The sequence below is a fragment of the Dipodomys merriami genome, unplaced genomic scaffold, assembly GCF_024711535.1.
Source record: "Dipodomys merriami isolate MVZ:Mamm:240054 unplaced genomic scaffold, mDipMer1.0.p SCAF_146, whole genome shotgun sequence".
NCBI lineage: Eukaryota > Metazoa > Chordata > Mammalia > Rodentia > Heteromyidae > Dipodomys > Dipodomys merriami.
Genome location: NW_027202782.1, coordinates 2360911 through 2376591, shown reverse-complemented (window position 1 = coordinate 2376591; position 15681 = coordinate 2360911). Strand labels below are relative to the sequence as shown.

At 46.8% G+C, this 15681-nt stretch overlaps 1 protein-coding gene across 1 annotated transcript in view; it reads right to left on the bottom strand.

The window, feature by feature from the left end:
* The window catches only part of Gli2 (GLI family zinc finger 2), a 234985-nt gene that overhangs the window by 47844 nt on the left and 171460 nt on the right, over positions 1-15681 (bottom strand). Inside the window, exon 3 of the mRNA XM_070021879.1 lies at positions 8652-8757. Within this exon, the coding sequence (XP_069877980.1) occupies positions 8652-8757 (106 nt within the window). The remainder of the gene's footprint in view (positions 1-8651; positions 8758-15681) is intronic.

Below are 15681 nucleotides of genomic sequence, written 5' to 3'. Positions count from 1 at the left end.
TCATACATTCATTAATGGAAGAATCCATCCATGGAGTCATAATCTGATGGCATGGTAGAAGGTAAGAAAAACCAGGAAGTGAGGCCTTGTTAGAGAAGATAGCTTACTGAGGAAGTGCTCTAGAGAAAGGTGTGTCTCATCCTCTGCCCCTTTTCATGTCTCTCTCTTCTTCCTGTCTGCCATTAGGCAAGATCCTCCACTGATACAAGCTCTTGCTGCTGGGATGCTCTGCCTCACCACAGGCCATAAGGCAAACTTTGGTCTGAAACCTCTGAAATTATGAGCCAAAAGAAACCTTTCCTCCTTTTAAGTCATTGTCTGTTATTTGCCACAGCAATGATGAGTCTAACATGGAATATGTCACTGGAAAGACAGTCGGTCTCTGGTGCCTCAGTTTCCTGCTTATGCAGGGGCAGTGACAGTGGTGTTTTCCTTTCAAGGACTGATATATGTGACATAAGCAGAGGTGGCAGTGACTGGGGTCTTGCTTTTATTTATTTTTTTTATTGTCAGATGTTGGGGTTTGAACTCAAGGCCTGTACACTGTCCTTGAGCTTTTTTGCTCTCTACCACTTCGAGCTACAGTTCCACCTCTAGTCCTTCTGGTGGTTCATTAGAGATAAGAGTCTCATGGACTTTCCTGCTTGGGCTGGCTTCAAACTGCGATCCTCAGATATCAGTCTCCTGTGTAGCTAGGATTACAGGTGTGAGCCACCAACACCCCGTGAAGGTCTTGCTTTTGATCCTCAGAGAGGCTAACCCAAGGAGGGAAAAGGCCCTGCCTGCTAGGATTTCTTGTGGCCATTCCCTTCATAGTAAGCCAGGGCTCCCTATCTCTGTGTTATTCAGCTCCCCAGGAGTAGGGTGCTGTGCACACAAGGCTTTCTGGGCCACCTTTCTACCTGCTGTCCAGTTGCTCTAAAGAAGTAGGTTGTCAGTAGGTGGCCAGTTTTTAGAAGAGATTGCCCAAGACAGGAGAGCAATGTGAGCAGACTCATATGAAGATGATGGACAAGGCCCATTGTAGGTGGCCCTGGGCCCACCCAGCATCTCAGCTCAGGAAGCAGACAGACACACCCTTTGGAAGTTTCTTTCCACAAGACTCGGAAGAAGAACACCCATGTTTGCCAAGGGAGGAGAAAGTTCTTCAAGAAACACACACAAAGCCAATCCTCTATGACTCGTGAACTGCTATGCTGAGCCAAGACTCCAGAAGAAAATATCTAGATTTCTTTCTATCTAACCAACTGCCCTTGGTAATGAATGTGGACCGAGTCATCCCAGCCCAAGCCAAGGTTGTGAGTCACTGGAGGAGTGTCGATTGATCTCACACTGCACTGCTGCACTCTTTATGAACAGTGACCTTGGAAAAAGGCCATCTTCAAATCTCCCAAGACTAAAGTGTCCATGAGCCAAGTCCAGTAACAGCAAAGAAACGACGTTCTTAAGTGAGAGTTCACCAACCCAGGTGCTAAAAATCCCCATTAGTATATGCTTGTCAGGGCCAAGAAGGAACTCGGCCACTCTGAACTGCTCTCTTGGGGGGCTCTGGGTAACACAAATTTTGCATACAAGATGATGAGGAATTGAAAGCCCCCACAGCCACCAGCTTGTGACCTCTCTTTCCTTAACATATTTGGGCCAGTGTGTTGGCTTTAATGAAGGTGATAGCTACAGCCCAGAGCCATCCCTTACCAGCATCATCCCCCCCTCTTGTCTCCTCCATGTGGCCTGGCCTTGGTCATGATGCTGATACAATGGGAACTAAGTATGGCTCAGGATCAAGAGATCTTCAGGCAGCAATTAGCAGTGGTCAAATCTAGAATTCAAAGAAGGTGGGAGTGACAGAGATCAGAGGTCAGGCAGATGCCTTGAAAAGAGAGGAGGGCATGATTCTTCCCATGGCTGAGCTGTGGGAGCTATTCCCACAATTTAAGCTTCAAACCTTCTGCAAACTGGGACTATAACTAGGTTTGGGTCAACATGGAGGGTCTCTTCTGTGAGTGGGTTAGCAAAAAGCATCAAGTAAATTGTTACAGCCAGGGAAAGGGCTCTATACCAAACTGCTCATCTGTAAGCTCCTTTCCTGGGGATCTAATAGTCAGAGTGGGCTCTAATTGTCCCCAAATTCTGGCTTATGGGTGCTACAAATAAGTAGAGTCCCAGGCTTTATCCTAGCTAGAAATAACTGAACTTCTGGGGCCAGGGCCTAGGAACAAGCATCTTCAAAACACCCTGACTGTTGAGATGAGTGGCCAGCTTGGGAACCATTGTACAACAGAGTGCCTCTAATTACTTCCAGACTGAAGGCAGCAGAGAGAACTGGTCTTCTTGAAACTGAAAGAGCAGAGCAGACCCCACAAACAACATAGGAGTTGAAGATCAACCCCAGTCTCCTGAACCAAGGGTATGGGGTTCTTCAATCTCTAGGGAAGTAACATGGATCACTACTGGCCAAAGAAACACCAAGGAAACAGGAACTCATTGTATGTGTGTGTGTGTGTGTGTGTGTGTGTGTGTGTGTGTGTGTGTGTGTGTGTGTGTGTGTGTGTGTGTGTGTGTGTGTGTGTGTGTGTGTGTGTGTGTGTGTGTGTGCTGGTCCTGGGCTTGAACTCAGGGCCTAGGTGCTATCTCTGAGCTCTAGGCTAGCATTCTACCACTTGAGCCGTAGCTCAACTACTGGCTTTTGAGGGTAGTTTAGTGGAGACAGGAGTCTCACAAACTTTCCTGCTTCGAACAGTGATACTCAGGTCTTAACCTTCTAAGTAACTGGGATTACAGGCATGAGCAACAGACACCCAGCACAACAGGAATTCTTGCTTAGGTACCATTCAACCAAATTTTCCAGAATACTCTGCAAGACTGTTTCCAAGAAGCAGGGTCCAAGAGGGAGTCCAAAGCTCTCTTCCCCTGTTAGCACCATGGAACTGGGGAGAGACTGCTGGCAGCTATTGGCTCCATTCTCAGCTGGCCTTCTCTTCTTAGCCTCTGAAAGACTCTTGGAGACTCAGAAGCACATCCATATGGGTATCACAAGAGAACTCCAGACCCATTTTTCTCCCTATTGCCTGTGTCTTTACCAAGAGCAAAGACACTGCAACATGAGTCCACGAACAGTCCCCTTTCCTCTTCTGGAAACTACCGGAGTCCTATGTGGCACCTAGAAAGGGTCACTCTGCGGAGGAGCAGGGTATGGGTGAGTGTTTAGCAAAAGCCATTCAGCTAGGCATAGTGGCCTGATGCTGAATTCTATGCCCCGTTTGTCCCTGCTCCTCTTCTGCCTGGGCCACTTAGACACACCTGGCAGGTCTCCTGTGTTTCCTGCCTGTCCCCTGCCTATCTCTAATGTCCTATATTTCCTCTGAAAACAGATATGACCACCTTCCTGCTCCTGGTTGACAACAGGAACATCTAAATTCCTTCACCGGGGAGTAAAAAAACCTCCCCCTTCTTCAGTGGTTCCTTTAGAGCCCCATTCTGCATCTTCCCATGCTAGTCATCAGTCTCTGCTCCCAGGAACATGCCATATCTTGCTTGCACTATATTCCCCTCAGTCTGGAGAGATCCCCATTTTCAAGTCTACAAGTGAGAAGGACAGCAGAAACAACAATAACTGTGAACACAGACAGAAAGCTTCCAGACTATTCAAGAGGCTACACCCACATTGTCCCAGTGTAGTTTCAAAATAAATCAGTAAACCGAGAATTATCTCAGCAAATTTGGTTTATTTACAGATGCGAAAACTGAGGTTACTTCATGATGATCAGCTCTCCTCTAGCATATCCATGCTGGGGTCGAGTGCAGGCAGCCTGGCAGAGCCAGGATATCAGCTGACTAAATATTCCTTCAGGGAACAGGGGCAAAAGAGTCTGCCACATGGGTGCTCCATCTTGGAGGGCTTGTTGGTTGAGTAGTGGGTGATAGAAAGGGATGAGGCTAGAATAGCAAGTGTACCCTTGAGCAAGCCATGAAAAGTAGTCCTGGGACTTCAAGAAGGAGGCAGAGGCTCAGACTGATGACAAGAGATGATACCACATTTGTGTAATTAGGTACATTTGGTACTGGCAAAGAGAAGCAGGCTACCACTAAGACTTGATGGATCAGGGTATTCCACCAGGATCGGATCACATTAATTATAGAAGCCAGAGCCACTGGGGCATTTTTTCCAGGCTATTTTTCTTGGGTGCCCACCTGGGTTAGTGAAGGGGGTACAAAGGACAGAGGTGAGCCTCCCAAAGTTCATGGCCTGCCCTGAAGTCTTCCTTCTGTAAACTGGGTGGAAACCCATTGTCCTGAGAAAAATGTGGAGTTACTATGGGTATACAAGCTCTAGAACTCCTTACTTCTGCCTGCCAGTGGCACATGATAGCTTAGCCCTCTTCAGCTGGGGATGGGATTTGAGTCCCAGAATCTGGTCTCCTCAGCTTCCTCAGACATAAGCATACCCATCTTTATAGGGGTGACATGTAGACATCATTACTTCTTTCTGAGCTATAGCTTCAGCATCTACAAGGCCAAGCTTATCACCCCACCTGATGGAACCATCAGATGAATGGATATGGTACCAGACTCTGGGGCAGACCTGGCCCACTGCAGGCAGACATGAGCAAATTATCCAGCACTTCACTGTAGCCTACGGGGTAAGAGCTCGACTCAGCTCTGGGGCTTAGTGAACCCAAGAGAGTTGAGTAATGGCCCCTAAGCAGATCTGCATCTTAACTCCTGGGATTTGTGAATGTCACTATCAGTGGCAAAGGGAATTCTGTAGATGTGATTACATTAGGATTGTGAGATGTAATGATGATTCTGGATTATCTGCGTGGGTTCTAAAAGCAACCACAGCTGTCTTAATGAGAAAAGAGGAGAGAGAACTAAGTCAGAAGAGGCAGATATGATGTAAGAGCAGGGAACAAGAGAAAGTTGATGTGAGGTCAGGTTAGGGTTGCAAGCCAAGGAATGAAGGAGGTATCCAAATATGAGAAAGCTAGAGGAATGGGTTCTCTTCTGTGGCCTTCAGAAGAAACTGGTCCTGTCAATTCCTTCCTTTAGCCCTGTAAGATTTAATTTTAATTTCTGGCCTCCAGATCTCAATGAGAATCCATTTAGATTATTTTAAATCATTTGGCTGGCATTAATTTGTTATAGTAGTCACAGTAACCTAATATGCAGTCTTTTAGGTAACCCATCATGTTAAAGAGCCATGCAGGTCAATGAGTGACATGTTTCCATGAACCACTGGCTGCCTCACCAGTCCTGGCTTGCTGCTTGCCATCATCCACCTTCTCCAACCCCTGGCCAGGAAGGGATCAGGCCCAGGGAAGGACAAAGCTAGGAAGATCCAGGCTAAATTCCTTCCCGACCTAGGGAGGGTTGTGGCTGAGGCCACCTTACTCAGTGTTCAGTCTATCTATAGCCAGAAGATCTCAATCCCTGGCCTGTGATAGCATCCTATGATGGTACAGTATGCAGATCACAGGCCCCATCCCAAGGATTCCTTCTATGCTGACCTGGGCCAATGCAGCCTGGCCATCTGTGTCTCCAACAGGTTCCCCACAGAAGCTGATGCTATAGGTCCAGAGGTTAGGGACACAAACAAACCAGGGATAGTGTCCAACAGAGGATTTCATATGCTGCTAGGAAAGGATAAGCTAGACTCAATGGGGACTTAGGATTCACACAGGACTCCCAAGAGAAAGGCCAATGTGCAGCTAAGGGAGTGGGTTCAGGATCATGATGAGATTTCTAACTCCCTCATTCTCTAAGTGGGTGGTCCTCAGAGCTAGCTACTTAACTTACTTATGCTGCCTCAGTTTCTTCATTGTCACAATGGAGAAGACACAAAATGACTGCCTCTTAGGATGGCAGAGATGATGAAATGCTAAGGATCACATCAACAGGACCCATCCACAGGGCAAAGTTCTTTGAGAAATGGAAGTCCTCAATTTGAGGATCTCTTTACAGCAACCCTAGGAGTACAGAGAAGTTAGCTGGGACATGCACTCTCAGAAGGACACACGTGTGGGGACTCCTTCAGCAAACATAAAACTTGCAGCATGTCTCCCACCATGTGTCCCAGAGATGGGAATACTTCATGGAAGGCTTGCCATGCCCAGGATCTATGCCACCCAGGCAGCCAAATATTTCTGAGGAGCCCAAAATGAGAGGATCAACCCTCTCCCAAGATGGGACCAAACTCCCATAATGATCTTAGGAGTCTCAGATGCTACTTTAAAAAATATTCTATTATCTTTAAGTGCTTGTATAAAGGAGTTGCCATTTAACCAAGCAATTTATGAGTACAATGCATCTTAATCAGTGTCAACCCTTGGTATGTTTTCAGTTGATCCAATTAGATCCAAAGCCATGCACCTTTCCAGAGATTGCTCAGGTCTCAGCAACCTGCAGTTGGCGGTGCCTCACAGGCAAGCAGAGAAAATGCAATAAAAAAGAAATGAAAATGACCCCATCACTCACAGAGGAGCCCATAGATGCTGCGTACATTCCAGTCAAGTAAGGACCTGGCATAAGCATGGAAATACAATGGAAAGGTTCCAACATGTCATAGAGATTCAGAAGATTACTTGAAAGGATACCCAGTGGGCAAATCTGGGACAACACAATAAACAGTGACCAAAATAAAGCAAAGACAGAATAACATGAATATCCACAAATCAAATAGATACACCACATGAGAAGGGACACTTCCTCCTTAAAATAAAATTCCAATCAATGCATATGGAGTGAATAATGGAAACAGAAATTTGTGACTGGAAAATACAACTGTAGTCTCTATAAAGAATCATGAATGGATGTTTACGTTAGTGGGTAAAAATGGGACAAGAAGCAAGACTTTTACATATTCTCTAAGTGTCTCCCAGCCAGTTATTTATCAGTTACAAAGGAACAGTTTAAGTAGAGAATGCCAGCAGACATCACCTCCAGAAACGAATCAACTTTTCCCATGATGAGCTGTGTTGTATCCTGATAGATACAACTCACAAGAAAACACACAATATCGCTTCTATGGTACAATACCCCTCCATGAGTAATCTGAATGAAATTATGAAGCAACCTTAGGCAAACTGAACAGAGAGGTGCATTGTACAGTAACTGGCCAGTACTCTCCTAATGTGTCAAGATCATGAAGTACAAAGGAGATTGAGGAGCTATCCCTGCCAAAGATGACTATGGACATTCCACAATCAGATGCCCATTCCACATCAGATGCTAGGGATCCTGAACTGAAGAAACGAAGACATTACCCCATAGCTAACCATACTTGGTTCACAGCCTCATTTCAGTGTTGGATTATATACAGTGTTAGCTAGCACTCAAAGAGCTGAGGAGAGAATACAGAATCTTTTATGATTTTTGCAGTTGCTTTTGCATGTCTGAACTTACTACAAAGTAAAAAAAAACATTAAAAAGCAATGGTTTTGTTTTGGGGTTTGAATAAAAGCTTCAAGTTGGCTATATTGGGCAGGCACTAAGTTTACTGAAACAGGTGTCAGCTCCGGCTTGGCTGGAGGACTTCCGGGCATGTTGCTCTGAGCGCTCAGCAAATGCTATTGATCTTATTCCAGCAGGAGATAAAGCAGCAGAGGACTGGTCTCCTGCAGGGCTGCCTGGCAAGGGCTCTCTTCTCAGCAAGCTCTGATTGTGCACCTATTAGTATATGTTGCTGTAGACACAGGATCCCAAGGAGAGCACAGAGCCTGCTGGGAGAAGCTGTGAAAACAGCTCATTCTGGGGTGACAGTGTGGGAGATCCAAGTGCCCCTAGGAGGAAGTGACTCCTGAGCTGAGCCTAGGTGGTTAGATAGAGGGGACAAGTTAGAAGGCTGGGCAGGCAGCAGGAGCAAGATGTAGAGACAGGTGACAGATGGCAACATGGTGTAGACAGGAGAGGTGGCTGGAGGAGAGTGACAGAAGCCTGGGGGCCATTTGGATCTTGGTAGAAACTCTCTTCCAGGGAGTGGTGGGGAGTAACTGAGAAGTTGGGTCTGAAGAGGAGGCTGAGTCCTCTCTTCCTCTCTTCTGGAATGAGGGGGGATTGGGTAGCCAGGGGCTAAACTTCAAGTCATAAAGACGAAGAGAAATGACATCAGTGAGGGATGTGGAGGCTGCAAGTGGGAATGGAGTGGGCAGAGCTGGGCCTACTGAGTCAGTGCTGGTGAACACAGCCCTTCTCCCTGGAGAAGGAAGAGGCCCAAAGCCTCTAAGAGTAGGGGGTTTGTACAATGTATGGACACTTGAGACAGTTAACAAGGGGACTCGGAATTACCATGCTGAGCAGGGTGTGCCTGTGAACACATCCCTGACAGGAGCTTAAGGGCCTGGAGGGGCTCTTGCCTCATAGATGGGGGAGGAGCCTTCAATCACATATAGATAGATGCACAAAGATGCCCCTAGAGCTGTGGAAATGGCTATGCGTGAGCCAAGTGCCCTTCAAAGAAAGAGCTTGAGTGTGGTGAGGGTGCACGTGTGATGTGTTTCCACACTCACACTCACAGATGGCAAAGGTGCAAGCCCCCACAAAACAACATAGATCAAGAACTCCAAAAAGAAGAGCCAAGATAGAAGTGGGCCTCCCTAGGGGGTGGGGGAGGGGGGCTGCAGGCCAGGAGTGGCAAGGCAGAGGGCAGAACTTACCCATGCACACTGTGGACAGAGTGAGGCTCATAATGGTACCTTCCCTCCTGGTGTCGCATCTCAATCGGCAGGGGCGCGTGGAACGGTGGCAAGAGGTGCTGCGGCACTGAGGAGGGGGAGAGAGAAAAAGGACTTCAAAAACTTTTCCCCTCCCTCAAAAAGCAATTTTCAAAGGGCTTTAAGCTCAATGAATTCCTGAGCAAGAGTAGCCAGGACAAGGGCTCGGTGGTGCCTGGTGCTATCACACACCCACGAAGGAGGATGAATAAATAATCAAAGTCAGCCAGAGAATCCTACATCTTCCACATAAAAGATCCCCAACTGCGTTCTTGACAAAGACAAGCAGCTCTGCGCTCTTTGAACTCGGGGAGATTACAGGCAAGCCCATGGAACTGGCCTCCACCGCAAATCAGAGATGACAGCACCCACAGGCTCCCACTCTGCCAGTGTCTATGCTCCCTGGCCCGGTGGCTGTGTGTGTGGCTTTGGCAGCACCAGGTGACAGCCTCAGATGCTGCCATGCACACCGGCTGGAGATATTTACCTAGTACCATCTGTGAAGACAGGGCCTGCTCCCATGGGGCAGCCATATCCCACCAGGCTGCTTTCCCTGTCTCGTAGGCAGTGTAAAGTGAACAGCTATGTGGATCAGTTAATTCTCCACTCTTAATATTAATTATCAGCCCAGGCCCACTGGCAGCGCCTCCAGGACTGAAAACGCCAACACGTGCGTGTCAGTTCCCAGAGCTGAGTCAGCCTCTGTCTGTACTTGGCCTGCACTCAACAAATCATCATATAATTGTAGGATGCTCTTTGCTTATTGGGAAAAAAAATGCTTGGGTACCCTGGAGGCAAATGTAATTACAGGCTTTAGGAAAACAGAGCTCTTTAAAAAGTAGTTAGACTGGGGAAAGGGCTAAGAAGTGGAGATTTCTCAGCCACCTCTCCCTCAGTCTGAAGGCCACTGACCAGAGGAGGCAGGGTTGAGTCTGGATTTCTGAATAATTCAATAGGTATTGAGTCTGGATTTCTGAATAATTCACAGGTAGGTCGATGACTAGGCACACTGTAACAGAGGTGTAAAATTAAGGCTCCCATTCTGTGCAAACAGATTGTAGCACCATCCTAGGGGTTAAGTAAGCACTAGGAATTAAGTACTAGGAGTTAAGTAAGTACTACTAGAAATTCTCTTTTCATATTATTTTGTATCCATAACACAATATTGACCATTTCCAGTCCCTCTTAAGGGGAGCAAGATCACATACATTCACACAGGGTAGCAGCCAACCATGATCCATTCATACCACCTGCAACTCTGTCCCCACCCCTTCCCTTGCTCCAGACAACTGCCATTCTGCTGCCTGACTGTGAATTTAACTCTACTGGATATTTCCTATCAGAGGAATAATATGGGATTTGTCCTATTGTGTCTGGTTGATTTCACTCCACTGAATGTCCTCAAGGCTCATCTGAGTCACAATTCCCTTCCTTTTCAAGGCTGAATATTATTCCAATATCTTGTCCATTTGTCATCAGATACCTGAGTAGAAAACTAAAAATTCTTCATGGGAGAAATCTTTTCTCTTGGAAATTTAACTTTAAAATTTAATAGCCAGGTTTATTTTCATAATTCTATAATTCTGGCACATTCCATGGAAGACTGAGAAAAAAGAAAGCACATATCTTTTTGATAAAAAATCAACCTGCTAGACTCAAAGAGAACATGACAGTAGATGTGTAGCCCAATCTTGGAGGCCAGCTCTCAATTCTGGAGCTGCCACCCCTGAATACCCATTTTCCCCTAAGGCCTCAGTCCTGAACAGGTGGCCACGAACAAAGCTGTGCCCTATGACCAAGTGCACTGGAGGCTGGTAGCCTTTGGGAGTCAGAGAGGCTTGCCAGTTGCCTGCCTTTGGACAATTTTTGGTAGCCTAGTCTGCAGAGATAAGAACCTGTATAGGTGCTATTCTGACAACCACAATTCATAGTAACTCATGGAGCTCCATCAGACTATGAATTCACTTGCTGTAGGGCAGGGAATACAAGTTGCTCCCAAGGAGACAATCCCAGGGGATGGACTGCACTTGCATAACCAAGGAGGCATCCCCCATTCCAGGCAAGGAGCAGAAAAAACAGCTAGGCAAGTACTGTACCTCTGAGCCACATCTCTAGATCAGGAAAAGTGCCTTTAAAAAACAAATCAAGCTGTAATCCTAACTACACAGACAAGACTGAGATTTTAGGATTGGGGTCTGAAGCCAGCGCAGTGTGGAACGTTTGTGAAACTCTTTGCCAATTAGCCACCAAAAAGCCAGAAGTGGAGCTGTGGCACAAGTGGTGTTAGCCTTGCGGACAAAGCTAAGGGACAGTCCCCTGAGTGCAAACCCCCATATTAGCACAACACAACAAAACAAACAAAACAAGAGAATTTGTCCAGGAAGACGACAATATTGAGAACAAAACAGAAATGGCTCATAGTCATATACAGCATCTGTGATTGTTTCTCTGAGCAGCCAACACAGATGCATCTGTGTCTACTTCCCAGGTGCCAAAATGCAGGTGAAAGAGGAATCCAAGGTTATGCCTCAAATCACAGGGCTGAAAAATGCCAAAGCCAGAAAGACAATCAAGTTCAACAAACAGATGCTTGTGGGCTATTCCTTCCACCCAGCCCACAGCAGAAGCTCTAGGGTGTCACTGGAATCTCAAGGTCCTCCTGCCCTAACCTGCCCTGCTGTGTACTGTAGCTCAATGCATACACAGAAGCCGTCCCTGTTCTTGGTGCTCCACACACAGTTCTCCCTCCAGTCCCAGGAAACTTTACGTGGTCTTCCTGTAGGCTGTCCTTAGCACTGCGGCCAAGGCTCTACCCTCCCCACACTTGATCCTGTAGAAGCCAAAGACGGTGGGTGTTGTATGTATGTGTATGCTGATGGGTGTGTGCACTGGGAAAGGGGCCTGCCTGGAGCTTCTAGGGAAAGATGGGAGGAAACTTTTTGAAATGGCACACAAGGAGGGTCTAGTGTTGTGTTGTGGGACAGGGCACATGTCAACCAGAAGTCCCAGACTGGCTGTGCCACTCATGTGTTCTGGGACTCTGTGTGATTAGAGCCCCTCCGTATGAAAGGGATGAGAGAGCTGGCTTTGGCCAGTGACACCATGAAGCTTACTGGGGATCTCTGAGGAGGATTTTGGGGGTTCTGAGGCGGCTTCTGACTCATGCGTATGCCCTCATATATATATATATATATATCACTGGCTCATGGATCTGCTATACTCCCTGTCTCCAGTCATTTGAACCCAGCACCCAACACACTCACACAAACACAGACTCACAAACCTCACACACACTCTATGTGTAGACTCAAACACACTTACACATCCTTAATACAATCACACACCCAACACATACTTGTGTGCATATTGTACACCTGTGCGCTCACACATCCTCACACCCATATAGTGCATTCAGTCCCACACCCTCACATAAGCACACTCACCACGCATACACTTCAGCTCACACACTCACATTCATACAACCTCAATGTACATATTCATATACCTCATTCACACATGCACACTTATATTTCCACACTCTGCACACTCATGTGCACACTTTCACAGACTTACCTGCATATGTGCATTCAGATTCCCACACACCTTCATGTGCATACACACCAATACACTCACCATCACATGCACACAAGCTCACACACATGCATTTACACTCATATACTCAATAGTCACACCCACACACAAATACACACCCTCATTGCAATACTGACACACACATGTATATATACCACACACACTCCAAACATACCCTCATGTGCACACTAACCCAAACTCATACCCTATTTTTTTAATTGTGAAAATACTGTACAGAGGGGTTACAATTACATGGGCAAGATAATGAGTACATTTCTTATCAAGCATTGTAGCCTCCTCCTTTATTTCCCCTTCCCATCCCTTCCCAACCTCCCCCGCCCCCCAATCATACCCTATTATACACTCACACATCCTCAAGTCCATGCAGACTTACGATGCACTCCCACATGCATGCACATACTCCTACTCATGTACATTCATGTGCACACACACCCTTATGCACACACACCTACATTCACTTCCATATGCATGCACATAGACTTGAATCCACGCACATGTACTTGACTCCACATTCCCTGTATACATGCACTCACAAAACACAGACACATTCTCACATGCACACAAGCTCACACACATGCACTTTTATCCCCACACATCCTTACGCAAATATGCATCCTCATGGGAACATAGCCTTATACCACAGGCTCACGTACACATTCAGACAGGTACATACATAACACTCACCCTCATATGCCAACTCACAGTCACATACACACTCGGACTCGTACACACACCCTTTGTACACTCAGACTCTTAAGCCCTCATGTGCATACATTCATATACACTCACAGGCTCCCATTCACATATATACCCATGCACAGCTTACACCATCATGTGTGCACACACAGACTTATACAGGCAAATACATACATACACATCCTCACACACACACTTGAACACACACTTGCACACTCATACACAGTCTCCAACACCAGTCCTTAGAGACAGCTTTTCACAGGAGGTAATCTGAGGAACAAAGACTGACCCTGGCTCATCTGCAGTCTGGTGATACCTGGCCCCAGCATGGGTTATCCCCTTATGCCCCTGATAAAAGCTTCCAGGAGCAACTACTTGGCTCAGAATCCTTGGCCAGGCTGAGGAGGGAGAAATTCTATTTTCCAACACTGAGAGAAATCAGAGCAGCAGAGAAACATGAAGACATCAGACAGAACAGAGAGGCCTCCAGCAACTGAAATATTCAATCAGCCTTCCACATGTTGTTTTCATTGTGGACTTAAAAAAAGAGGCCTCAAACTCAATCATGTCCTTCCGGCAGAAGGGGAAACACACACACACACACACACACACACACACACACACACACACACACTCGCATGCAGGCACGCACCCATGCACACACACACACCATATGCCATTTCAAAGAAACAGCTTTCTTTTTAAGTTTCTGGGGGAAAACTGTAAGTTGAGAATTTTCAGTGGATCCCCCACATACCAGGGGAAAAAAATGCACATTTGTTTTTGATCCCATATGGAAAGACCCTGAGATGCCGAGGAAGGAGTGACAGGCATCTGTCACTAAGACCCCAGGATTTTTCTGTGATAACTCAAATGCCAAATGTTCTCTGGCTGGTGGTGCCCAGTGCAGGGACATGGTATGGCAGTGTGCTGGGGAAATGGTCTTGCAGTGTGGGAGCAGGATATTGAAAGAGGCCGGCGAGATCCCAACACTGGAATGAGGCTTCAACTTGAGTTAAAGCCTCATTAATAACCAGTCCAATGAATGACTCAGGATAGGATGGGGTGGGGGTCGGCAGAGACTTCAGACAAAGAACGGAGAGAACTGGGTCATAGGAACATGACTGGGCAGCTGCGGCAGCCGCCAGGGGAATTCTCCTTGGATGAAGTCATGTGTTGCTACAACACAGAGGCTCAGCTCAGAGAGAGGGGCCCAGAGGCTGGAGGGGGAGCTGGTGAAGTAAATACAACCACCCAGGGGAGCCTGGACAGGATAGAGACACCCAGATCTACAGGCTGTCTGCTCCTCCAGAGATAGCCGTCTCCAGTTCCTCCAGTTCCTCATTTATCCAGAACGAAATTAGCTTGGAACATGTGACTGATATAGGGATAGAGAAGCAGGTTTCAGGAACTGACCTAGGGACTGTCCCTAAGTAGTAGTAGATGGCTCCAGAAAGAGGCCAGGCCTTTGTACCATTCCAGTCCATTATGATGAGGTAAAAACATATAGTATAGCCTAGGAGGTCCAGAAAGGAGACCAGGCCAGGGTCACTTGCTTCCCATCTTAAGGTCACCATGAAGGAAGGGGAGGAGGTGGCTGCATCCATGATGAAAAATATAAGTCTTTGTTTCTGAATACTGAGCATCTCCCCTAAGCCATGATTGTAGCTACTAGTGATGATCAGAGCTACCACCCACAGCTCCAAGTGGATTTACTCCAGATACTCTGGGTCTGAATCCCAGAGACAGTGGTGAACACACAAAGAGGGAACAGCTCCTGATACAGGTCCCCATGCCCTATCCACCTGCTATTTTCAAGTGATCTCTGTGTCCATGCATGCCTTCCCAGGATCCAGGCCAGGAGCCCACACCTTGTGGAGGACACTTGTTGCCATTCATCTACCAAGTACACAGCCTGCTCTGCTGTGAACACTCTGGTTGGTGGACATGGAGGTATTCCAACTTGCTGAGACTTGGGGGAAATGGTAAATGGACTATGGAAATATTTGTGTGTGGGCATATGTGTGTGTGTGTGTGTGTGTGTGTGTGTGAGTGTGCGTGCGCACGCATGTGTGTGTGCGCCAGACCTGGGGCTTGAATTCAGGACTTAGGCACTGCCCCTGAGCTTTTGAGCTCAAGGATAGTGCTCTACCACTTGAGCCACAACGTTGCTTTTTGCTTATTAATTGGAGATAAGAGTCTCATGGACTTTCTTGCCCAGCATGGCTTCAAACTGTGAGCCTCAAATCTCAGCCTCCTTAGTAGTTAAGATTTCAGGTGTTGAGCCACTGGTGCCTGGCAAGGAGTGGATTCTTGACTACACTTTCTTCCCACTCTGGAAGGCTCTGGGTGGACTTTGTATGTATAATTTGTCACACTCTTTTGAGTTAGATTTCCTTGTGTCTCAGGTAGAATTCAGTGCAGTTGTTTCACTGTTTTTCTTCAAAACAGACGGCCCTTGGCAAAGACACAGGAAGGGCTTCTCACTCACATGAAGGTGGCTTTCTGGGTGTTTTCCATCCCACAGGAAGGATGACACAACTGAGTTATGACAAAAGCAGGTACTAGTGTGAAGAGTAGGAAAAACAGCAAAAGTGGACTATAAGCTAGCCATGATATCTCTCACAAGTCCTTGAGTGGCAGTTCAGTCAAATGACAGTTCTAT